This window comes from Schistocerca americana, chromosome 5, assembly GCF_021461395.2.
Source record: "Schistocerca americana isolate TAMUIC-IGC-003095 chromosome 5, iqSchAmer2.1, whole genome shotgun sequence".
Taxonomy (NCBI): Eukaryota; Metazoa; Arthropoda; class Insecta; order Orthoptera; family Acrididae; genus Schistocerca; species Schistocerca americana.
The window spans coordinates 21235124-21262815 of record NC_060123.1 but is presented as its reverse complement, the minus strand read 5'-3'; the positions used below and the strand labels follow the sequence as shown (position 1 = coordinate 21262815).

Sequence of the window (27692 nt, the reverse complement as noted above, 5' to 3'; positions counted from 1 at the left end):
CTCTGCAGATGATGAAGAAATAGATGAAATGTATGACGAGATAAAAGAAATTATTCAGGTTGTGAAGGGAGACGAAAATTTAATAGTCATGGGTGACTGGAATTCGTCAGTAGGAAAAGGGAGAGAAGGAAACATAATAGGTGAATATGGATTGGGGGGAAGAAATGAAAGAGGAAGCCGCCTTGTAGAATTTTGCACAGAGCATAACTTAATCATAGCTAACACTTGGTTCAAGAATCATAAAAGAAGGTTGTATACCTGGAAGAATCCTGGAGATACTAAAAGGTATCAGATAGGCTGGCTCTGAGCACTATGGGACTTAACATCTATGGTCATCAGTCCCCAAGAACTTAGAACTACTTAAACCTAACTAACCTAAGGACAGCACACAACACCCAGCCATCACGAGGCAGAGAAAATCCCTGACCCCGCCGGGAATCGAACCCAGGAAGGTATCAGATAGATTATATAATGATAAGACAGAGATTTAGGAATCAGGTTTTAAATTGTAAGACATTTCCAGGGGCAGATGTGGATTCTGACCACAATCTATTGGTTATGAACTGCAGATTGAAACTGAAGAAACTGCAAAAAGGTGGGAATTTAAGGAGATGGGACCTGGATAAACTGAAAGAACCAGAGGTTGTAGAGAGTTTCAGGGAGAGCGTAAGGGAACAATTGACAGGAATGGGGGAAAGAAATACAGTAGAAGAAGAATGGGTAGCTCTGAGAGATGAAGTAGTGAAGGCAGCAGACGATCAAGTAGGTAAAAAGACGATGGCTAACAGAAATCCTTGGGTAACAGAAGAAATATTGAATTTAATTGATGAAAGGATAAAATAAAAAAATGCAGTAAATGAAGCAGGCAAAAAGGAATACAAACGTCTCAAAAATGAGATCGACAGGAAGTGCAAAATGGCTAAGCAGGGATGGCTAGAGGACAAATGTAAGGATGTAGAGGCTTGTCTCACTAGGGGTAAGATAGATACTGCCTACAGGAAAATTAAAGAGACCTTTGGAGAGAAGAGAACCACTTGTATGAATATCAAGAGCTCAGATGGCAACCCAGTTCTAAGCAAAGAAGGGAAGGCAGAAAGGTGGAAGGAGTATATAGAGGGTTTATACAAGGGCGATGTACTTGAGGACAATATTATGGAAATGGAAGAGGATGTAGATGAAGACGAAATGGGAGATAAGATACTGCGTGAAGAATTTGACAGAGCACTGAAAGACCTGAGTCGAAACAAGGCCCCGGGAGTAGACAACATTCCATTAGAACTACTGATGGCCTTGGGAGAGCCAGTCCTGACAAAACTCTACCATCTGGTGAACAAGATGTATGAGACAGGCGAAATACCCTCAGACTTCAAGAAGAATATAATAATTCCAATCCCAAAGAAAGCAGGTGTTGACAGATGTGAAAATTACCGAACTATCAGTTTAATAAGTCACAGCTGCATAATAATAACGCGAATTGTTTGCAGACGAATGGAAAAACTGGTAGAAGCGGACCTCGGGGAAGATCAGTTTGGATTCCGTAGAAATGTTGGAACACGTGAGGCAATACTAACCTTACGACTTATCTTAGAAGAAAGATTAAGAAAAGGCAAACCTACGTTTCTAGCATTTGTAGACTTAGAGAAAGCTTTTGACAATGTTGACTGGAATACTCTCTTTCAAATTCTGAAGGTGGCAGGTATAAAATACAGGGAGCGAAAGGCTATTTACAATTTGTACAGAAATCAGATGGCAGTTATAAGAGTCGAGGGGCATGAAAGGGAAGCAGTGGTTGGGAAAGGAGTGAGACAGGGCTGTAGCCTCTCCCCGATGTTATTCACTCTGTATATTGAGCAAGCAGTAAAGGAAACAAAAGAAAAATTCGGAGTAGGTATTAAAATTCATGGAGAAGAAATAAAAACTTTGAGGTTCGCCGATGACATTGTAATTCTGTCAGAGACAGCAAAGGACTTGGAAGAGCAGTTGAACGGAATGGACAGTGTCTTGAAAGGAGGATATAAGATGAACATCAACAAAAGCAAAACTAGGATAATGGAATGTAGTCAAATTAAATCGGGTGATGCTGGGGGAATTAGATTAGGAAATGAGACACTTAAAGTAGTAAAGGAGTTTTGCTATTTAGGGAGTAAAATAACTCATGATGGTCGAAGTGGAGAGGATATAAAATGTAGACTGGCAATGGCAAGGATATCGTTTCTGAAGAAGAGAAATTTGTTAACATCGAGTATAGATTTAAGTGTCAGGAAGTCGTTTCTAAAAGTATTTGTATGGAGTGTAGCCATGTATGGAAGTGAAACATGGACGATAACTAGTTTGGACAAGAAGAGAATAGAAGCTTTCGAAATGTGGTGCTACAGAAGAATGCTGAAGATAATGTGGGTAGATCACGTAACTAATGAGGAGGTATTGAATAGAATTGGGGAGAAGAGAAGTTTGTGGCACAACTTGACTAGAAAAAGGGATCGGTTGGTAGGACATGTTTTGAGGCATCAAGGGATCACAAATTTAGTATTGGAGGGCAGCGTGGAGGGTAAAAATAGTAGAGGAAACCAAGAGATGAATACACTAAGCAGATTCAGAAGGATGTAGGTTGCAGTAGGTACTGGGAGATGAAGAAGCTTGCACAGGATAGAGTAGCATGGAGAGCTGCATCAAACTAGTCTCAGGACTGAAGACCACAACAACAACAACAACACTTGCGTGTTATACGAACATACCGGAAACAAATCAACAGCCTACCTGTGAAATTCTTCGATGTGTCCCTTTAATCTGAACTGGTAAAAATCCCAAGCACTCGAGCAGTACTCAAGAACAGGTCGCACTAGCGTCCTGTATGCGGTCTCCTTGACAGGTGAACCACACTTTCCTCAAATTCTCCGAATAAACCGAAGTCGGCCATTCGCCTTCCCTACAACAGTCCTGATATGCTCGTCCCATTTCATATCGCTTTGCAACGTTACGCCCAGATACCTACGCGACGTAACTGTGTCAACCAGGACACTACTAATGCTGTATCCGAACGTTAAGGTTGATCCCGCCCCAGACAGGTTTCATGGTGTCTGTGCATAGTTCTTTTACCCACAATGACGACAGAGTTTTCAAGTGTTACAAGGGCGTATCAGGCGAACATGTAACGAGAAATACTCTCCATGTTAAACAGCGACTCGCCACTGAACAGTACGCTACCCAGTTATTGACGGATCCAAACACAGTGGAGAAGACAGTACTTCCTGTAAAACCTCGCGTTACCTCTGCGCGAGGGGAACCCATCTAGCGAATCGCACGGCACCTGAAGCACCCTCTTTCAGCCGAATGTCCACAGTTAGACACGAGGAAGTGCGACTTACAGAGTGCCGTGAAGTTTTTAGTCCTTTATGCGGATGTTTTCCGCGTGCGCTCCTCTGCTCCAGTGGGAAATTTCCCTTAGTAGTGGCTGATGCAGTCGAACCAAGTGGTTTGCTCTGCATTAAATTATTTCCTTTGTTGATTTTAGTTTATGGACCAAAAATAAAGTGGATTAGGGCCGAATAGATGTAATAAAGAACAGAACTACACTTTACTGTCACATACTTACAGGTCGGTTTCTGAGTGAAATGTTATAAAACATGGTGGTAATAGAGAGGAGCTTCACAGTCTGCCTCTTCTCGCTTATCCTCGACACCTCCTTGCTGGTCTTTTCTTGGCTGTGCTTGGCCAAAGCTCTGTAAGTACAATTGATGACATTTGTTGTTTAGAGGATATGGCCAACTATTCCCCGACAATAATCATGAATTCCAACCAGCTTTTCTCACCGCTTTGTTACTTGTACAGAACGTCTGCATCGAAGCCTAAAACGTCCAATAAATGGTGAAAAATCTTCTGACTTTTTTTTTCAGTCTGTACCTGGCCAATTGGCTTTGCAACTGGGAATAGCTCCTATCTACGCCTCCCATATTCTGGTCGTAATCCGTTACAGCACTTGACTCTTCCGCGTGGCCATTCGTAGATTTTAGTTTTTGAAATGTATCATCATGGATCGTGATGATCATCACATGTCACTTCTCCTTACATTTCATCAATATCTGTTTATTTCTATACGCCGTTATGCGTTCGCCTTTGTCCAGTTTTTCATTTTTCGTGAAGTCAGGGAACACCTTTCAGTTTTGCCGCATTGTGCCGACAACTATGGGGTTCTTACTTCTTTATTTATTACTCTAATTTGGACTAGAGTATCAACTGTCGAGATAAATGCAATATTTTCCAAGCAAATCATGTGCAAGCTCCAAAACAATTAGGACAGCTATTTTTTCCTCGGGATAATAACTGCTGTAATTTTTGTGTATACCAGCACAAGTAAAAAAAATTACAACTGGCCGAGAATGCCTTATATTGACTGACGAGAGGTACCATCTAGTGGAGGAAGCATCAGCTAATAGCATTCTAACACCTGCAGGCTTGAAACTCGCCATTTCAATTAGCCAAAAGCCACAGAATGCTGCAGGCGAATAAATTCGTCGAACCAACCAAGTACGAGCATGTCACGGACAGTAATACGCGTAATGCCAAAATCAAGAGATAGCCAGAGATGATGCTGCCCTGGTTATGTGCTTCAGACACTTAAGGAGAAATAATGATTCTCTGCTGAGTTGTAACACGCGACCTATTTTCCCTGTACAGCAGCTGAATGTTTCCACACTCTCCTTGAAATTTGTCCACATTCATGTAATGACATCACATTCGAGGGTGAAATTGAACTCCTGGCTCGCTTCGCAGTGACTCCTGCCATCTCTGATACAGTGACCCAATCGCGTGTAATGTCACCCACAAGTGTTCGCTGTGCCAAATTACTTCTCTACAACTCAAATAGTGTCTTCCAAACGCACAGAATATGCTAGTATAACCACGGTACCCAAGATCTTCTCTCTCACAGACTGTTGCAGGCACCCTAAGCAGTCTTTACCGGCATGATTTGTGTGTCACGAATTACCATGGAGCCCATCACAGATCAGTCATCTCTGTCAATATGACGCAGTCTCAATTTTTGGCTTACGAACATGTACTGCCATTACCACATTTAATAGCTTCAGTCGCAGCGTTTACCGAGAGTGATATGGGCGACTGCAAAACACATGAATGAGAAGGCCTGAAGTGAATCAAAACGATTAAAATTCCTCATATTGTGCAGTTCCATCTGTTCAGATGAAAACTACATCAGAAAGAGTAGTATGGGTCTCCATGGCTTATTCATTACCACTTCCTTTCCTAACTGGGGTAACTTTCCAATATCGGTAACCACGTTGATGGGGATGTATAAAATATTAAAAAAGAAAAATCTGATCTTGGACAGGTATCAACAGGGAGTCAGTAATGTTAGTGAAACTACTCTCTTCTTTCAAGTGGTAGTAGGTGGATCCCTCTCACAGCAATCCTGTCTTTATCATCAAAAATGCCGTTTATAATGATATAATTATTACAGTACAGAAAATCAAATTCATCTGAACAACCACAGTTAGCAAAGTCCCATTAAATTGTTTTCTGCGATCGTTGAGCATAACAACCACTATATCTCCAGCCCCCCCCCCTTACCCAGCAAAAATACGTCTTACTTCTCATATAGGTACAAAGAGTTATTCAAACAATGGAGAATCCGGGATGGAATGCAGCAATATTTTGAAAAGGATAGTTGCTACTCAACACATAGCGGAAATGCTGAGTCGCAGACAGGTACAACAAAAAGACTTTCTGCGACTCAGCATCTAAGGAGTACCTCCGAGGTATCAGAAAACGCTGTGTGAAAACGACAAGAAATTTATTTATTTACCTATCCATCCATTACAGTTCATTATAGCCTGTTACCTATAGTTTAAACATAGGTTGTATTGATTCTTACACAAATAAAGAAATATACATTAAAACTTATTTTTATCCTACGCATTACTACCTCCCAACACCATAACTATTTCTATTGTTAACAACAATAGTAATTAAAAATACTGTGTCTATTATGAATAAAAACTAAACGTAGGTGAGAGTTGCAGGCACCCTAAGGAGTCTTTACCGGCATGATTTGTGTGTCACGAATTACCATGGAGTCCCATCACAGATCAGTCATCTCTGTCAATATGACGCAGTCTCAGTTTTTGGCTTACGAACATGTACTGCCATTACCACATTTAATAACTTCAGTCACAGCGGACGGCCTATAGTACCGACCACTACTGTATTTTCCGTTTCCGCCTCCCAGTAGCAGAAGAGTAAAGTAAGGAGAAGAAAGCTTGTGCATCCATTTACTATGGAGTCTGATATCGTCTTCCTCTCTTCAGTACTTTGTCTGTTCTGAGTGCTTGATGGTGATGGTGTAGCTCTTAGCGTACGGAAGATATTCTGAGACGTGTGGTGCTCGTTTTTAGGGTAAGCAATTCAATTCGTTACTGTATTTCGGTTATCTATGTTATGTGAGGAATGACATCTAATAAATGTTTCATTATAATTGTTTCGTTATAACTGCTTCGTTATAATTGCTATAAAAGTACGTACAATATGACTAGGCCCTAGTCTTTCAGTACCGGCCACAAGTAATTTCAGTTTATAAATTATATTTTCTTCTTCTTACTCCTTTTAAAATTGAAATGGCGTAAAATAAGAAAAAGGTAGGTGGAAAATGGAAGAGTGCATGAAAATGGCTGTGAGTAAGGTTAAGACTAACAAAATTACGGCGAGGGAGGCGGTTGAAGCGTTTTCAACAATTAGAAAAGAAAAAGATCGTCATCAAAGAGAATAGATTAAAAGCAGAAAAAATAAAGTCTGAAAGAGAGTTGAAGAAAGCCGAACTTAAATCGGATGTTCCCAAATAAAATAAACTAGCACAGGGTGGCCATGAAAAGTCAGTTACGAAGCGGCGAAGAAAACTGGAAGTACTAGAAATAATGGGTCAGTAGACGAGACTGAAAAGTGCATTATGTGTCCGGAGTCATTTGACGAAGACTGGATGCTATGTGTCAGATGTAAAGGCTGGGCACATGTTCGATGGGTGGATCAGCAGGATGTTTTGTATTTCATTTTTGACGTCTGTAAAACAATGGGCTAAACAGTGGCGAGCTGGGCTGAAATAGTAAGTTTCCATACTTATGTGACATATCATTACTCAATGAGTATCATTGCAGAGTATAATTAACGAGCGATATCACAGAAAAGACAATGGCCTATACTGCAAGACAGTTTCTGCAAGCCTTGTAGTTGTAACTCTTTTACTTTCGCTCAATTAAGAACTACAAACAAGAAATAAAAATCTTGACACTGTGCTAGTCATAGAACATGTCTTAAGGTAAGAGAATAGGATATTAATATTACGATTAACCAGCACAGTTGCCCAGTGAAGTTAGAGAACTTAACCCGGCCGATACTGCAGGACTCTGCTCTTCTACTAACATAACAACTTCAGTTCTTGTCTGTCACATTCCACAGTGCACACCACCGCTACCCAGTTCACAGACATGCCCTGCCGGTTCCTTAGGCGCTGTGGAGAGTTTTGTGATCGCGTCTCTCTCTTCCGCTGTTGGTTGGCTACTTTGTTGTAGGGAACGCTTCCTCTGTTCCGAGCGAGCATCGTTATTGCCGGTAAGGAGCGCTGCCACATGCCGATCCACGCCACCCTGGTTCCAATTCCTAGCGTGGCGGGACACGGCCCACGGCTGCGTTCTTCTCTGGTATTATGACGATGGCTGCTCATATGGTGTCGGTACTGCTTCAGCCGCAACTGTTGATCTCGGCTGCCTTCGCTGCTTTGCTCCTCGATCTTTTATCGTAACCTCTCGTAGTCCAGTAGAAGTGTGTTGGTTGATAAGGTTACACAAAACCCGAGCCTTTCTTGAAATATCATCGGTAATATTGTCCAAGATCTGCCACTCTGTCTCGTAATACGTAATGCAATATCTCATTGACATCGAATCTTCCGTGCCGATTCAGCTGCTGCCGATCAGTATCAGCAATATCGGCATACAGCGGGCACCGCCAGATGTTACGTTCTGACGTACCTTCCTCATCACAGCCACACTCGGAGGTCTGTTTTCTACCAATTCGATGCCAGTAGGCGGAGTAGGGCTCAAGTAGCGTGTCAGGCCTCTTCAGGGATTCCGATGCTTCATTCCCAGTCTGTTTTGTATCTGGCAGAAAATCATAGACGCACCTCACTGTTTGGGCATCGTACCATCGTTTCTGCCGTAGGTGAAGGATATGATTTTGAATTTGCAGCTTGCTTGTGGCCCGTATTCCTATTAGATTCAGCACTTGAGACATACAGGAAACACCCATATTAGTTTATGGATCTCCACCTTCTTGCATGGCCGAGGGACTTCAGCTGATGACACATAAGAGAAAATGTACCACCACAGCTGTATTACTCTATCGCATGACTATTTTCGGCGGAATATTAGTGCCACCGTCAGACCCCCACCACTGCCAAAAGACTATTTGGTTTCCTTGGCGCATTTGCTGTGGGATGTTTGTTATTTGCACACGCGGGCTAGCTTTTATCACGAATCATACTCGACACCATTGAGCACTAGAGACAACACGGTGTCGAATATAGATTCCTGAAGAAAACTAGCCAACATGTGCTAGTTACAAGCATACCCAATAAATGCACCAAAGAAATCAAATACTCTTTTGACAGTGGTGGGACCTGACGATGGCGGAGATGTGCCGTCGAAATTATTCGTGTGATAGAATAAAGATGTTCTCAAGATACAGCTGTGGTGGCACTTCTTCTCATACACACATTAGTGTATAAAGCATCTGTTCATTGGGTCGTCTATCTGAAGGTGCGAACTAGTACGATACAATGCGGAGCGAACGATTTATCTACATGTCCTGGCACGTTTCACCTAGCGCAACTACGCTATGGCGCGTATTACGCATCGAAACTTGGAGACGTGCTCTGTCCACTGATACGTGTCGTTTTTCTGGATTTCGCGCAGTCGTCTTCCGAAATCGCAGACGCATTCTCGAATAACCCTTCACAAATAAGCTTCGTTCTGAGAACAGTAGTATTAGATTCGGTTAAGTCCTAGTTGCTGCCATGGCTGGCCATCAGGAACATTACACCACATCATCTCTCACACCCGAACAAATGATAGCGCTGAAAATTTTTTCCACGACCAGAATATAGCTTAGACTGAGGAGCTGAACGAAGATATTCAAGGGCTACAGTGACGCTGTTCCAGCTAAACGTTCCTCAGAGGCTCCGTTTCCTTTTATTCCCCAGTCTTACTCGTTTAGGCGTTTTGTGATTCCAATAATTTGCTTAAAGCAAATGATGTGGTGGTACCTTTGAAATGGACACAATCGATATTTTTCCGCTATTCGTGTCCAGCCCGGCTTATGGAATGCCTAACTGAGATGTCATAGCACATGTTCTGCTTCGCAGAAAACTAATCCGTATCTATATGTGTACAATGATGATCTAAAAAGCACCGCACACTATTGTACAAGATTATATGACAAAAATGGTTGAAGTTAGTATTTGCCGTGTGTCGTCGATTCATTTGTGAAGCACGGGAATGCAGTACTGTGCACCGTTTAAAAGAATCGCAGCAGAAGCAACAGCCTATGAACTGCCTGCTTTTTGTGTTAGTTACAGCTGTGTAATTGCTATGTGTGTTCTGTTGCGTAATGTACGTGTTAAAACTGTTTCTATTTAGGCATTGCCTGGTGGAACTGGTAGTGTGCATCAAAGTAATAGTATTCTTCGTTTTAAACGAATAATTTAGGATTAATTTTTCGCTGTAACACGTTAAATGTACTTTCTGTTTCACTGTCTCCTTCTGCAAGTTTGTCCTGCACTAAATGCATACTTAATTTCAAGAGATGTATTTTGATTTGCTTAAAGCTAAAATGTATGTAATATTTTCATGTTGAGAGCAATCATTTGTCGATTCACTACAATTAAATGAAACAGCTTCATTATTTTTGTTGCTTTTGGAAATAATTTAAAAGTAAAGGTACTGTTAAGTGAATTTTTTTTCCATCGCAGTTGACACTTTTTAAGAGTTTCTTGTGCGTCTGCTAATCCGCCGCAAATATTATTGTTGATATTGTCATGACACTATTAACGAAAAAAAGTTCTGATAATGTGAAGATCCTTCCAAACTAATACTACTAAATAAATGTCCATGTGATATATCTAATATGAAAAAATTGGGTATACTCGAAAGAAAAGCGTGCTGCAGCGTATCAGTGGTTAACCGAGGTTCGTCGTTGGTAACTGCCCACAGTAATTACAAGACTGTAAAATTTAATTTACTTTACAAAGTCTCCTTTCATCTCTGATGAGCACGAAGACTGATGTAACAATAAAATTAAACAACAGCAATAAAAAACTAGCCGTGTACGAATGTTGTCACACAATCAAAATACTCCCATTAATGGACAGTCAAAGGAAACAAAATTACAAGCAAAATACTTTTTTTTAACACTCTCAAACAACCAAATGTCCTAAATGAGTCTCTAAATGCATAAATTAGAATGGCGTACAGCAAGTCACCCAACCTGGAACCTCAAGTATTTCCGAAATCGTTTAAGATTTACTAACTCTATTTCTGATTCTGTTTACAGTCAGACGAACTGTAAAACATTGTTCAATAAGAGGCTTACAGCCTATTGCTATAACAATATATCGTTTCTTAGACTGGAATTACAACATATTCTGCTGCAGTACCTCACGTATGAATGAGACAAATTTTGGCATTTCAGTCTCCGAAATCCGACGAGTATATTTTAGAGATCATTAGAGTATCCAGAACTTGAGTGTTTTGTGCCATCAAACTGTGTGGCGTCTTGTGCGGAAGTTCGTGAATTAAAAATAAATAAATAAATCAACCAATGCGTGGCGTCGAATAAGAAGGAAAAGATGGCGCACCTCTGCGATACTAGTATACGAGGAAAACAGGCAGTGAACTCCTTTGAGACGCGACAGAGTTTCTTATTTGGGCATAAACTTGTGAATTTTCATATATAATAGCAATCAGTTTATTGGACAAAACGTAGAAATCCTACAGTGTATATCATGTATTGTCTCCAACATTATTTTTCGCGTTTTGAGCGCGAGACGACGTGAATTTCAAATCTACGACAACAGCAGCCAAAATTACTGAAGTTCCATTTTAAAAAAATATGTTGATGCCGATATCTCTGGAACTAATGATGAGGGAACTAAAGCCGTTCAGTGAGGCTATCCTTAAATTTACCTGGATGAAAACAGAATTGTAGTATCTTAAACAGTTCATTAAATATTCGTGATCAACAGTGTAGATGACTCATCCAGTATATTTAACAAATAAACGATGATTCTGAACAATAAGGACAAACAGAAGACTCGAGCAAGCGATCTACCGAGCGAGCTGGCGCAGTGGTTAGACACTGGACTCGCATTCGGGAGGACGACGGTTCAATCCCGCGTCCGGCCATCCTGATTTAGGTTTTCCGTGATTTCCCTAAATCACTCCAGGCAAATCCCGGGATGGTTCCTCTGAAAGGGCACGGCCGAATTCCTTCCCCATCCTTCCCTAATCCGATGAGACCGATGACCTCGCTGTCTGGTCTCCTTCCCCGAAACCAACCAACCAACCAACCAAGCGATCTACTTGAAAAATACTTTTTAATTAATCACAATTGTCGTATGACTTATCATCAGACTTGTCACCAAAAAATGGCTCTGAGCACTATGAGACTTAACATCTTACGTCATCAGTCCCCTAGAACTTAGAACTAGTTAAACCTAACTAACCTAAGGACATCACACACATCAATGCCCGAGGCAGGATTCGAACCTGCGACCGTAGCAGTCGCGCGGTTCCGGACTGCCAGCCTAGAACCGCGAGACCACCGCGGCCGGCCTTGTCACCAAAGTAACATGTCAAGTCATCTAGTGCCCAACCTGGTCACTTCACTACAAGACTCATAAGAGGCGTAAACAGTATTATGAGATCATCCAAAGCTATCAAGACAATTGTGAACATAAAAGTGGGTTCCTAATGAATATTATGCACTGAAATATGTGGTTTCCATGCTGTAGGCAATTTCATTCATCCCTAGTAGCATCCTGCATAGCACATTCTACTGAATGATACATTGCCCTGTGTCCTCTAAGAGGTGTTTAATGTGGTTCCCGAGGACTTTGAGGCGAATATGAACACGCAACAACATGGAGAGCCGCATTCATTCAAATACACCAGTTTGCATTCGAATGGCGTCAGTAGCAGCGTGAACGCGTAGTTTCAATTGTCGTATGTCGTTCACACAGAGCAGTCCAACAGACTGAGGTACAGCGATCGGAAGGGTCATGCAGCTGCACGAGCTCGACGGGGTTCCCAACCGGGGAAGATTGTGCCAAGGTATTTTCACCTACCAGACTCTTCGTAACGCCAAAAACACTAGTACCAGCAGGGGAGACGGTTCGTGAACAGAGACATGGAAGACACGTCTCTGCCGCAGTGCATCGTGGAAGAACGACCAGTCCCATGAAACGGCCGACAATTATTAACGCCCACACGTTGAAGTTACACCGTTCTGATGTCTCGTGGACACAAGCCACAGAGATTATGCGAAGCCTATAGATGACTGTTATGGCTATGAGCTCATCTGTGAATAGAAAGATTGTGGTATCTCTAAAACGTTTGTGGCATGGTCAACAAAACTAATATTACATTGTTCTCCTAGACGAAATTCATTCAGTAACAAACTTGATTCGTTGCGTGTGGCGCAGATAGTACTAGTTTACAGGGAGGATGATCCATCGAGTCACCCAGTGCACTGCCGATACGGCGGTCGTCCTCCACAGCGTTAATCACACGTCCCTCCGCTGTACGTGTACGCACATCTCGGAACCGTTCTTCATGGTTACCCAGTCCTGATCACGTAACTGCCTCACTCAGAGATCGAAACAAGGTTTGTGTTGAAGTCGCCGTCGACACGACCGCATTCCGCCTGTACGTCGCCTTCACCAGCCTGTTGGCCGGTTACATTTTCGGGTACTAGGCCATCGTCTAATATGGAAGTCCACTACAGCACAGTCGGCAACACAGCAAAAGAGGTGGCGCGTATTATGATACGAAGGAGTTGCGAGCTGTTGTTGTCTTTTTGAGAACATTAGTATCTGCTTAGTAGCTTATCATTAACTGGAATGTAATGTACGGGTACAGAGTGGCCTGATTTAAATGGTCTCTAACATAGTATGCATTTGCGGACGTATGTTTATTAGGCCTTATTTTTTTCATGGATCGCCTCTCACAGCTCCGTTTGCTTGCAGTCCCTCGTGTAGCTCAAGCTTTGCTCCTGCATCCATCCCTGTCGTTATTACAAGAGGAACCTCACAATGTCAGTGAGGTGTGTTTCTTTCCTCTACAACATGTTGACGGAACATAATAAATCGTAAAGCGTCGAGCAGAAACATTGCACATGACTGCCTCTGTAAACTGAACTTACTTCCGTCAACATTTTCTTTGCGAAGAAAATTACCTTCCTCGAAGAGATATTGTTGCATAATTACCAAAAGATTTTACGTTGTACAATCGTTATATTTCCGAAAACAAGAGGATATTCCTCACGAGAGTTGCCACGCACGATCACACAAGTAAATCGCTAATATGGCCGTGAAGTAGGCTGCACGCCAGAAAGCGCATTTAAGTCACTCAGACTCCTGCAGGACTCAGTACCCGATACAGAGAAGGGGCCGATAAATATAGATCTACCTGAAATGTGGGTTACCTGGCAAGTGAGGGGTCGATAGCGCGCTATCTGCAGCCAGTGAGCACTCTATTGCGAGCAGTTCAGTAGTGAGTATGTATTGGAGCGCGGAAGTAATGTTTTTACTACTGAATATTTACCTGTACCAGAAATATAGACTCTGTTATTACGGCTTCTCCATAAACAGTTCAGCAGACTATTGTATGAACTGCGGCGCTACACTGTCGATACGTAGTAGTCGGGTGCGTGGAGACACAAATGAATAAATTATGAATCGAAAATGAACTGGCTGCCCCCCTTTGAGACGAGAGTTTAATCGATATGATATGCCAAAGGCCATGCCGCAGTGGTTCCCGTCAGATCACCGAAGTTGAGCACAGTTGGGCTAGCCCATGGTCACTGTCTGTGTCTGCCGAGTGCTCTTGGCAAGCGGCGTCCACTCAGTCCTTGTGAGGCCAATTGAGGAGCTACTTGACTGAAAGGTAGCGGTATCACTCACGAAAACTGCCAGCGGCCGGGACAGCGGTGTGCTGACCATGTGACACTACGTATCCGCATCCCACGACGCCTATGGGCTGAGGATGGTACAGTTGGGCCGTCAAGCTCTGTTCGGTCGGTGTTTTTTTTTTTTTTTTTTTCGCTGCAGAGTCCGACGTTTGCTTACTTCGTCTCGCTGGTCTGGAATTAATAAAAGATCCTCGATTTTTTTTTAACTAAACTTCAAATCTTACAGTTTCAAGCCCCATGAAAGATGATGAAATGTAGAAGTCTAAGTCCCATGCGGAACGATCAGGTTCTTCCGTAGGATGGTTTTTTAAACAATTCTCGACCGTTTCCTTCACTGTCGCTCCCAAATTTAGCGAGCGCTTCGCCTCTAATGAGTCAACGTCGACGAAAAATTAAGATCTAATCTTCTTTCGTTCTTTTTCTCCCTTCCTTTCGCTCAGTCTGCGTCAAGTATGTACGCCAGATAACAGCTCCAGCACCAAGTTTTCGAATTCTACCCGTCTGTCCCATGAAGACGACTTAGTAGGTATCCCAGAGACTGTATTAAATAATTGGAAGCACGGGAGATTTCGTTTATCCAATTTCGCATGTCTTTCATAACATACCGGTATGAAGGAGACTGGACGTAAAATGAAACATGGCAGACTTTCCAGCAGGGAAGATTTTCCGGCCACAGCTCCCGCAAATTTACATGGAGCTGCTGAAGCATTCTGCCTTGTACTAAGGCAACAACAGTAGCACTGAGAGGAATTACAACGATTTTCTAAAAGACACTCGTCTGTCGCGCGTCTGTAATATTAAATATTTTTGGTTGAATTAGCATTTTTCGCGTTTCACCTCATATCGCATCTTCATAATAAATCAGCTATCTTGTCAATATTCGTCACAGGTACTCTATTACGATGCTTCGCATCTTATGAAATGGATACGATCCCAAGACACTTAACTGAGGAAAGTAGGTTTTCAGTACCTCGAGTTGGGTACGCCCTACATTAAATATAGTTTCTGATGAAAATATCAGGCTGACACTTTAAAATGGCATAGGTATCTGACGTGATCAAACGGTGCAGAAGGTGATCTATACGTTTCTACTGTAGTCGTCTTACGAAAACTGTTATTTACCTACCAAGATCGCTACGTTAACAGATTACTGAATTACTAGTTTCTGCAAAATGAATTGCCACCGCGCAGTGGTAATTACAGCATACAATACAGTGTGGTTTAAATCACTGCCTGATGTAACTACCACTGCCCGATTCTATGGATCTGAAGATGGCAATTGATATTGCCGAAACTAGTAATCCACTATTGTCAAATAAATAAATTTTCATCAGAAGACTACAGTATAACTTCAAAATAATTTATTAATATGGAAGGAAAGCGAAATCTTCACTACTCAGGAGAAAATGTGTTATAATTACTGCGTACGAGAGAGATAGCACGCCATTCGCAATTCACTGACATGTTTTCTGAAGTCCTTATGTATACCCCCAGTCGAATCAGTTACAATTAAAACTACAGCTCACATTTCACCAACACTTACTATAATTTAGTTCAGCCATATATAGGAGACTAAATAGCGTATTTATCTACTACCATACATTCGACCTTATTGACTATAGTGGGAATGTTGTCCATGATTCCTTTCGGAAGACTGGCCGTTTTCTCGAATTGCTACTGTAGTTGCTGGTGTTGGTATCCCGTACAACTTTACTGAATTAGGCGGATGCTTCTTTGAAAGCGTGCAAGCAAAACCAATACTCTCAAAATTATGAATTTAGATTTTTGCGTTAAGCCTTGTGATGCTGTAAATAACACTGCTTCGTGAACAAAAGTTAATGAATCGTGGATTCGCGGTGACATCCTCTGGTAGTGCTTTGAGAATACAGAATTCCACGCAACTCTGAACATTAAGAAATGAAATCGTTTGGTTAAAGAGCTAACTTTAATTTTACGTAAGCGCCTATTTTCGAAATTCATAATTCATAGTCATCCCAGTTTAAGGAAATTTGCAAGAAATATGGGACTCCTTAGGTACTGACAGATTCTTCCCCATTCTCTCACCTACTTACAGTGACATCTGTTTCGAAGACGGGGTGCTGAGTTCCACAATGGTATGCTTAGTTAACATGAAATGGTGTCAGGATCTGTAAACAGTATGTACCTAATGGTTCCTTAAAACTCTCTTTTTTTACCCGATTAATATGAACACCAAAACGTCACCAAGGCAATAAACCGGACGACGAACATCAGACTTTTGGGAGGAGAGGTCACCGGGGAGTGTGTCTCGACGATCTGATATCGCGTCAAGTCTCCAGACCGGTTTGTTACCCACAACTCAGTCGCATCAAACCGATCTCAGCGCCTTTTCGGCATTTTTCCTGTGAACACAAATCTGAATTACTTTTCCAGGAACTAAAACTGTTTTTTTTTTCACTTCCTGTCACATTGCGCAATTACCTGAACAGTGATGACTGCGTTCAGAACATAAATGAAGACAAAACTGAGACACTTTTTGCTGTTTACACTCTTACCATCTACTATTTACCCATGATAAACCGACAAATAGCAGTCATTCGCTACACCAGATAGGAATTATTTCTCAGTCACTTTGGTTTTATTTGTGAGCTTCTGGCGTCGGTATGTTTCCTTCAGCAAACATTCTGAGAGCAGTGCTCACAGCGTCTCAGAAAAAGTGCAGATTTAGATTTACCATTGTTTTCCCCAGCGGTGTAAGTCAAATGTTGGAGTGTTTCCTGTGAAACTGGCACCGTTTATTTCCCAACCACATTCTGAGCTTGTGCTCAGTCTCTAATGATTTAGCCGTTGAGGAGACGTGAAACACTAACCTTTCTTCATTTTTTGTTGGTATGATCCTAGCTGCCTGTCTCACTACACAGAACACAACATGGAAAATGCCACGTTGTAATGCGCGCATTAAGAGTGAACCTGTCACTATGAGACGTAAATTATTTTTGTCAATAAAAAAATGTTTTTTTCCGACCATTAGTTCGCATCTAGAAATATTCAATCAGGGCTCTCTCTCTTATCCGTATACTTTTGATTAAACGTTTGAGACACACTGCAAATAACAAAATTGTCAACAGCACGAAGGTTAGTTTGAACACCACAGTGCAACTGAAGATATATTACACAACAGAAAGCTTTTACGAAATAGAGGACAGGTAGTGCGATATGTGCGAAAATATACTCGACTAATTGACTTAGCGGAAGGAGGAATATACTGTAGAAACAGTCACAGTGTATGATATTGCGAGCTAACATCCCAAAGATGTTGGGGCTCACACGCGGTTCCTCTTCCTTGAAATGACTTGGCTCAAACTCGTCTAGGGCTTGAACCGCACGTGTCGCATTACTCGTCCTAAATTAGACACTTGTGACTCTTTGGTTAAATTGTGTGGCTGATGGCAAGTTTGCTAAATACAAAGTTAATATAACATATAATAACAGTAATTACAACATCGGGAACTGAACGACCCATAAATGATATAGGCCACATAGTTGCGGTTTGATTATCGAATTACACCACGTTAACTACGCAGAAAGTTAAGAGTTCACACCAGGCGAGCGGCTGCTCACCTCTCAGAGACTATGTTCCGCGATACCACACAACGCGAAATTTTTTTAGTCGTTTCACTTCCTATCTGCCTAAAGCCGGACAGTCTGCTTTCGCGTCTCAATCCGAACTGTCCACTTTGGTGACTCCAGACGAACTGCCCGCTTTCGCGTCTGCACCAGCACGCTTCCCTTTGGTGCCTAGACCAGAACTGTCCACCTCGGTGTCTCCGCCAGCACTGCCTCTCCGCCCATCCCCGGCCGCGTTCCCCACACGCCGAACATCCTCGCTCAAGTGACTAGTGCAGTTCCCTTTCCTGAAGCCGTCCATCTGACTGGCTACAGCTTATTCTACATTATTTTACATTTTAACATATTTAAATAGTCAAAGCTTGACCACTTTCACGTTCTAAATGCAATAACAATAATATCCATTACATAATAAACGTTAAATTCTTTTATGTAAGACCAATACAATTTCCTTCTTAGCTTTGAATGTCACGGCCAGCAGCCTTGCACCATTGTGCTTTCTGATAAATAAATGAAGAAGAAAAGTAACTATTATGCACTAAACTTTACAACAAATATTCTACTACCTAATGATTCATTAAGGTGTCATGCTGTCATCGTTCAGTGTGTTCTGTGTGGAGGAAATGATGATCTGGTGCTCAACAGGAAATATAGATAATTTAAATTTACTATAACTTTTAAACAAATAAAGTTTCGGAGTTGATATTTACAGCATTTGTCATTTTAATGACGCGCTTCTACATGAAATGTCGATCGTTAAGATCGACTGCAAAGCGTTCAGATTTTAGCATTCAGGTCTTTGTTACAAAACTAGTTAATTTCACTTTAACAGTAAATCCTAAACTATTATAGAGACGATCAATATTCAAGCTTTATTGGGATCACCATGAAAATTTATGAAAGGTGGTAGTTTAAAATTACTGTGGCTTCATACCCTGAATTACTACAGAATTAAATAGTTTTCATAAATGTTTCCGTTTGTGGCCGATCTTACGTCCGCCATATTTAACGCTGCTACGTCTCCTTGGCCTTTGACGTAGGTTCTCGTCTGTCTCACTCGCACGCTACAGCGCTTAGGTCTCATTCAGCACAAGAGACGTCTGTGAATTTCTCCATCTCGTGGCGAATCTGCGCTCTTTGTGGCACACGGTCCTGGACGACAGGCTTCGTTTCACAATTGCTGAAGGTGGACTCTTTCGGCGTATACTTAAATGAGAGCGAAATGCTCGTTAATTCACAATATGTAACACAAATTAGTGAGGGAAATGGATGAAATAAACGTGCAGAAATGAATTACTGCGCGATAGTAAAAGGTAGGTGACGAAGTTAAATGAGTCAACACTGCCGACTATTAAATACAAATGAAAAGAGGTAAACCTGGCATCAGCCTGAAGGTAATTTGGACACGACAGTGCTGTACTAGGCATGGTCCAGTAGTCTATGGTATACCGTTGCCTCCCTCTAACCTAGGAACTGACTTATCCAGACACTTACAGGGGACCTACAGTTTACAGTGGAATCCGAATCAGGTGCAACTCGACTTTTTTCCCATTGACGGGCGTTGCCAGACTTGAAAGAAGTGATCAGTGACAGATACAAATCACAGACCGACTGAAAATCGATCCCGAGTCCTTTGTATCCTTATTCTGCCACTTCCCCACTGAAATACCGTTCTGCACTGTAAATGTAGACTGCGGAACGAAGTCAGCTGTGGTACAGGTCGCACGGCTTTACTTACTACTAGAGCAACTCACTGTTAAATAAGTAGGGAATGAGGACTGCAAACAGGGTATAAACGTAGACGAAAGCTGATACTCTCTTTCTCGTTTACACTCTCGCCATCTACCATTTATCCACGATAAATTAACAGTTGACAGTGGGAAGTGGCCTCGTGCAATAGACTAGCGTTACTGACAGCTAGGGGAGAGGACTGGGAGGTTTGGTGGCGGGCGGGTGCCTCGGTTAACCACTGGCGCGCGGCCTGGGGGGCTCTGGGGGGCCTTGGGGGGTCCCGGCGCCGCCGGCAGCCGCTGACGCCGCTCCCTGTGCGGACAGGCGAGGACTCCGACTCTGCGCGCCTGGCCAAGTCGACGCTCACGACGCCGCCGGCGAAGGAGAAGCGCAAGCCGTTTTTCCGCAAGCAGGAGACGATGACGCCTTACGACGTGGTGCCCTCCATGCGGCCGGTCGTCCTCGTCGGGCCGTCGCTCAAGGGCTACGAGGTGACGGACATGATGCAGAAGGCGCTCTTCGACTTCCTCAAGCACCGCTTCGAAGGACGGTCAGTACACTCCAGCCGCGCACTCTGGCCACCTCACATGTCTACCCCAGTGCCCCACTTTTTTTCTTTACGAAATTAAATAATCACGGTAACCAATGAAACTTCACAAGCCAAGATTGCTTGAAAAAAAAAAAAAAAAAAAAAAAAAAAAAGAGCATTTTACTGGAAGAACATTTTCGACAGAAGTACGCTAGCATCATCGGATCTTATACTTTCCAATTTTTACCATAACAACCGGTGGTGACAGCACAGCTCTAACGAAACCAGTAGTCCAGTAAAAGGCTTTTTTAGCGATCATGCTTTGAGGTTTTCTTCAGTTGTCATACATTATAGATCGCTCCCAGACTGACCATGTCAGGAATATACAGGCTGTCGCGGAAGTGATGGTCAATATTCAGGGATATGACAGGAATGATGATTCGAAATTAAAAAAAAAAAGTAAACGTGTTCTCTAAAACGCATACCTTAAGAGCTATGAGCAATTCTTAATCTTCGATATTGTGCAATGAATGTCTTCTACTGCAAGCTCTTTGCTTTCCACATTTCGGAAGTCGTAGTATGGATCAAAACAAGAAAAAAACTTCAGTAAACATGTGCTCTAAAATGCATACCTCAAAAGTCATGAGCACTTGTTCACTTGAATAGTTGTATCAAAGTAGCGATGATGAACAAGCACTGAAAGCTCTCAAGGTATGCATTTTACAGAACATGTTTACTGGACTTTCTCTCTTGTTTTTTTTTTTTTTTTTTTTTTAAACTACCATTTCCGAAAATATGGAAAGCAAACAGATTGCTGTAGAAGACATTTGTTTCACAGTATCGAAGATTAAAAATTGCTCATAGCTCTTAAGGTATGCGTTTGAGAGTCCACGTTTACTTGACTTTTTCGTTTCGAATCGTCGTTCCTCTCATATCCCTGAATATTGACTACCACTTCTGAAACACCCTATATAATTAAATAGCCACAGCCTTCTAATTCTAACTGCTGTGCATCCCCCCCCCCTCTCTCTCTCTCTCTCTCTCTCTCTCTCTCTCTCTCTCTCTCTCTGTCATATGAGTTGTAAACGCTACCTGTTTACAGCGTACCACACTGGTGTAGGAGAAGTCGAGATGTACGGTTCCATACAAGACACTTGCGGTCTACAGAAGCTACTTAAGCGATAACACATGTGCACCGCGCAAGTTTGTCTGAAATCGTCCTTGAAAACTAAAAACCTCTTGCTCTTACACTTACAGAGTACAAAATTGATATTTGTGTACATTTTACCTAACAGTTTTGTGAATTTTAACAGCATAAAATAAACAACTAAATATTTTTGTTTAGTACGTGACAAATGTACTTGTAAGTGTTATGTTTGGATCGTATTGGAAACGTAATTACTTTTTGTGTAACTTGCTAAAAAATCTTATCTATTCCTCTGTTCTCACAAAAAAGAATATCTTACTAATGATAACGATAACGAAGGGCGAAAGGATATTCAAAAAATCGCTGTAGCTTAAATCGCTTTTGTAGACCAATCTGAGTTGTTTTCCAGCTTGACAAATCCCAAGTGTCTTATATAAAATTACAATGAAATGAATACCCGACCTGGACTCGATCCCGGGATCTCCTGCTTACATGGCAGACGCTCTACCCATCCTTTTTGTAATCTCATTTTGTTCGTTATAGTTCGTTGAAATTGTTCGTGGCGGGCATCACCTGACGCCCGTTGAAGTTCGTTATTTATCCATTCACTCAGTTTTTGTTTTTATTACAGAGGGCAGCTAACCCTCTGACTGAACACGCTGAGCTACCGTGCCGGCATACCCATCTGAGCCACGCCACCAAGGACACAGAGGATAGTGCGACTGCAGGGACTTATCTCTGGCACGCCTCCCGTGAGACCCACATTCCCAACTTATTGTCCCGCACTATATTCGTAGTGCCACGGCCCATTACACTGTCCGAAAGAACAAATACCAGCATTTAAGGCTCACCGGCCATTTGACCATCTTCTGTGCGGATGCACACACATTGCCAGAACTCTAACTGGAATCGGAAAAGCAGCAAGTAATGAGTGTAATGGGCAGGGGCTCTACGAATATAGTGCGGGAAAATAAGTTGGGAATGTGTCTCTGAAAGGAGGCATGCCAGAGATAAGTCCCTGCAGTCGCACTGTCCTCTGTGTCCTCGGTGGCTCAGATGTATCCCGGCACGATAGCTCAGCGTGTTCGGTCAGAGGGTCAGCTGCCCTCTGTAATAAAAAAGACTGAGTTAATCGATCAACAACGAACTTAAATGGGTGTCTTACGATGTCCGCTGCGAGCAGATGCAACAAACGAAAGCGAACAAAATGAAATAAAAAAGAAAAAAAAAGACAGAGCGTCTGCCATGTAAGCAAGAGATCCCAGGTTCGAGTCCAGGTCGGGGCACACATTTTCAACTGTCCCCGTTCACTTATATCAAAACCTGTAAGCAGCTAAGGGTATTCATTTCATTGTAATTTCATTCTAACGAGCTGCATGGTCACCAGGGGTACCTGTTCTTTCGTACATGTCGTAAAGAACTGATACCATCTTCATATAGGCCTGTATTATATGAAATTGTTCGTTTCCACGTCCCGTAAACCACCGTTATACGTCGTAAACAGTTAACCTTTACACACAATGTGATTCCGTGATAATATTAAAAACTTCCACGGGTGATGGAGAAAGTTTGAGGTAAAGGATTCTAGTCCGGAAACGACGTAGTCGAAAGTTCTAGGTGAAAGTCGTTCTGATACCTCTCATAATTGACCTCTTCAACTGCAATCTCTTTGCTTTCCGTATTCTGGGAGGATGCAGTATGGACAAAAACAAGAAAAAAATTGCCAAGTAAACACGGACGATGAAATGGATACGTTAAGAGCTATGAACACTTGTTCAGTAGAAGATATGTTTCACACTAGCGAACATGAACAAGTGATCACAGCTCTTAAGGCAAGCACTTTAGAGCCTACGTTTATTGAACATTTTTTCTTGGAAAACAAAGAGCTTATGGTAGAAGAGGTTCACTGTCAAAGCTATCAGGACGATTTTCGAACTTTCGACTCGGTCGTTTCCCGATCAGGATCCCTTACCTCAAATTCATTCTTTTCCGCTTTTCCGTGAAAGTTTCTAATGGAATCACCCAATACATATCTATGGTGTTTTTGGTAAGATGTTGATCTTAGTAACTTACATAAAAAAAACAGCAGCAACTTAACGTCTCACCCGCTGGTCGTCTCGAAGGCACACTGAGTTGTGCATTCAGGAAAATAGACACTTGTTTGATCATCTCGCCACCAGAACATGGACCTCCACAGACATGTTGAGCATTTTACATCCAACCCTAAACCTGCGAACGTTTCTAGCTCCCGTAGGAAAACTGATTGTAATTTTATTTTCATTCATTTGCATACTGTTCGTTCAAATGTGTCATATAAAAATATTTTATTAAAAAATTACAACTATCTGGAAAATGAATAAATTCACAATGATCATAATCTTGCAGAAAAAGCAACGACTCTACGTATCTAAATAAATATTCCTTTCATTTATTATTCTTTAAGTTACAGGGAAAAACGCTTTCCCTGAAACACCCCTTTTATTTCGTGAACTGTTCACGACATGCAAAAGATATTACGCAGAGAGGAACAGCGTAGTATGCTTAATGCTCTTAACCGTTATATCAACCGAGATACTCAAGCTAATATGACTTTATTTTATTGAAACGGTATCCTCTGAACGTCTCCTTAGCCGAATAAGTACCTTCACAGCTTTCGGTGTGGAAAGACCCTTATTCGATTCCCAGTACCTTCTCGGATTTTTCTGATGGAGTGAGTTCTGGAACGAGGTGCACTTAAGGCTCGTAAAGGATAGTACGAAGCTGCTTGAAATAAGGAAGCAACGGCGTCATCAGGCTTTATCTACTGGAGATTTGGCGACGTCGTGATCACATGTCACGCGATCACAGATAGTTTCTTTTACTGCCTTATAGACAACTCTCAACCCAGTCGGAACAGGACTAAGGCCTGATCCCTGAGGCTGTTTGCATTACAAAATACTCTCTTTACCTGCATTCTAAAGCTCTTGAAAAGACGAGTACAGTGATTATAAGGCTTGTTTATGTTGGCGCTAAAATCTTTTCGGAAAAGTATCCAAGAAATGAGCCCAGCTTGAAAGAGAAGACTGCTGGAATCGGGTATTGCAGTGTAAACACCACCAGATAAGGCCCTCATGCCAGTCGGCGTCGTTGTATCGAGGCTTTGTTCACTTAAATATGAGTACGTACACACTTCTGAAATAGTTTTCCTATGTTACTCCTGATAAGCTACGAGTCTACTTGAAGTTCCATTTACTGAAACTGTAGCTTGCCTGTATCTGTATCGTTGGACCAAGGGGAAATACGTTTTCTCATCAACGTAGCTCAATCTTCTTGGTGCATATAACAACGCAGCCTGGCCTGCGAGACGAACTTGGCGATGTTTTCAAAGCATTAGCACTCTTCTCGGATATTCATGCGTAATGTTTCAATTACAACATCAACAAGCGTTATATCCATGTAACTCCTCTTTTCAAAGGCTTTCGAGCGCTGTTAAAAGGAAGTGTATCGTTCCATTTTTTAAAAAAAGCGTACTTGCTTCAGTACCTTTGTTGATACAAGAGCAAAAGGATTAAACATCCAACGAAATCACGTGTCCGTCGTCGTTCTATCATTTGCTGAAAACCTCGTTTCGGTAACCTGAACTGCTCACGAAATAAAGGGGCATTACGTCGTACATGACTCAAGCTACAACCTGTCCCAGGAGGAATGATCAATATTGAGAGATATGAGAGGAATGATCATTCGCAGCTCTGAAACAAATACCCTAAAAACTGTGAGAACTTGTTCCTCTTCGTTACTGTGATATACATCTTTTCTAATGAAAAAGTGCTCATAGCTCTTAAGGTGTGTTTTTAGAGTCCATGTTTACGAGATCCATTTGCTTCTAATGACCGTTCTTGTCATATCCCTGGCCATTCCTACTGGGACAAGTTGTTTATATCCTCCATAAGCAAGTAATCTATGTGCATAAAGACTGCATCGAATATTTTCTTGCTGTTAGGCTCCTACATAAAGTTCGTTAGTTAATTCCACCACAGCCCTCATGTAACGTAGGCTGGGAAACTAGTGATGGATAGGACCCCATTACAAACTACTAAGTGATGCAGTCAGACACAAGGTTACCTTTCCTACGTAGCATTTTAGCATCGAAAAGTCAACAAGTACGTTCATTTATGCACCTAGAGAATGAATACAACAGGTAAATGAAAAAATATAACAGATTCTAATGTTATTTTATCCATGCGTAATCTTGTTCAACTGCAGGGTTCTTACTCAATTAGATATTTTTGATATGGAACCCACATAGCCACGCATAGTTTTAAGAAGCTTTACCTTTATGTGCCGTGACCAGTTGAGGCTATCATGCACACCTTGTTGCTGCTGACGATCCTGTTACTGAACTAAAACAAGTGCAGCCATCTGAAGATGGGTGTAATGACTCGAAACCGGCCATGGGAATAAAATGAAATTATTTAAAAATATTTGTGGCTGCTTGTGTTGCCCCTTACCAGTCCTTACTAACATGTTTTTGTTGACGTCACAATTCAGATATCACATATAACTGCCCATCTACATCATACTCCGCAAGCCAACTAATGGTGTGTGGCGGAGGGTACTTTCGGTACCACTATCAGATCCCTCCAACCCTGTCTCACTCGCAAATAGTGCGTGGGAAGAATGATTGTCGGTAAGCCTCTGTATTGTCCCTAATTTGTCGAATTTTCTCCTCGTGGTCAATACGTGTATGTGGGGGAAGTAATATGTTGTCTGACTCCTGAAGAGTGCTGCTCCGAAATTTCAATAGTAAATCGCTCCGTGATGCACATCGTCACTTTTTTAACGTCCGCCAGTGGAGTTTGTTTAGCATTTCCGTAACGCTCTCTCGCCGGCTAAACGATCCCGTGACAAAGCGCGCCGCTCTTCGTTGGATCATCTCTGTCTTCTCTATCAGTCCTACCTGATGAACAATACCCAAGAGACGGGCGAACAAGCGCCTTGTAAGCCACTTCTTTCGTGGATGAGTTACATTTCCTTAAGATTCTTCTGATGAATCTGAGTCTGGTGTCTGCTTTTCCCACTGTCTGTTTTATATGGTCATTGCACTTAAGATCGCTCTGGATAATTACGCCTAGATATTTTACGGCAGACGCTGTCTCCAGCTGTTTGTCATCAGTAGTGTAGCTGTTAAGTAGTGGAGTTTTTTCCTATGTATGCGCAATATGTTATCCATGTGTGTAAGTAAGAACGAAATAAACAGGAGGTTCTCTGTGCCCAGGGAAGAAACAAAGAAACTAAACTAGAGGCTCGATTCGTCCACGATATTTATAGCCTCACTTTATCACAAAGACTGCTGCAAGTGAATGCGTAGTTGATCGCTACTGTTGCATTCATCACCAAGGTGGACAGCGTGACCAGTGCTTGTATGCGGGACACTCATTCTGCTTATATACCTGTAAGAACATATGGTGACACGAACTGCCGCGAGTCTATTGAATTGTAACGAAAATACACTGAAGATGACTATTTATAGCCGAAACCTAGATTTGCAAGAATAATAAAAACTAATCGGATTGCGACTGACTTCTGTGTGCCTCTCCTTCCTTAGTGATTTTATAATCACTTTTTGGATCTAACGTGCCATCAGACTTTTAATTTCGAGACTGTTCTCAGTCATTAATGTTTTATTATTTGTTGACAATGAAATCTGCATTTTTGCAACGTTTACCCTTGGTTTATTTTTGTGTGGAGTATATTTATAGCTTCCCAAAATGATGTGGTTAAGATCTGGCATCTTCTGGATTTTCACTGCATATGGAAGAGATTCTGTCACTCCAGTGTCATAGAGAAGCGCAGTAAAACATGCATGTTCCAGATTCATTAGAATAATTGATATCCAATGTCTCCTCGGAACATTCTTCTGACAACTGCCACGCTTTTGTTACAATGGGGCGATGGACTAAAGCGATCGTAAATCGGTTTTCGCTTTTTTTTTTTTCGCTGCTGTTCCCATTGCCTCTTTTCTTGTCAAGGACGTGGGAATATGGAAGCTGTTTAAATACTTGATTCCCTTCTTTAAAGCTGTCTATTGAAGGTGCATCTACTGCTTCAATACAGCGAGTACCTGAGTGCTCTATCAGCCGCATTAGATGAACCATTTTTTCCTGTTTTTCACTGTTAATTCCACCACGTGATAAGTACAACTGTTATCAGACTTCCACTTGCGATACACCAGTTGTTCCAAAGCACTTCTAGAGTCGGTAATAATTTATCTTGTGTTCCAAACATAATTGCTCCTTGATTGTGGTTGCTTCCGCAATATAAGCGCTGCATAATTAAGACAACGCAACCTCATGTTCTTTTCTGTCCGTCAGAAAACTTGCCCACCGGTCATTAGGTAATTAGTTGAACCATTATTAATGCCAACTGTTGAGCCTTTCTGATTGATAGGTAAAAGAG

General features: G+C 41.9%; 1 protein-coding gene across 13 annotated transcripts in view; it reads left to right on the top strand.

Annotated features, from left to right (window-relative positions):
- Window positions 1-27692, top strand: part of LOC124615292 (voltage-dependent L-type calcium channel subunit beta-1) — a 720562-nt gene that overhangs the window by 580768 nt on the left and 112102 nt on the right. For all 13 annotated transcript variants that reach the window (XR_006979771.1, XR_006979774.1, XR_006979770.1 and 10 more), the window contains one exon: window positions 19906-20131. Coding sequence is in view for 7 of the 13 variants with exons in the window: in XM_047143072.1 (XP_046999028.1) it covers window positions 19906-20131 (226 nt within the window). In the remaining 6 variants the exon portion in view is untranslated. The remainder of the gene's footprint in view (window positions 1-19905; window positions 20132-27692) is intronic.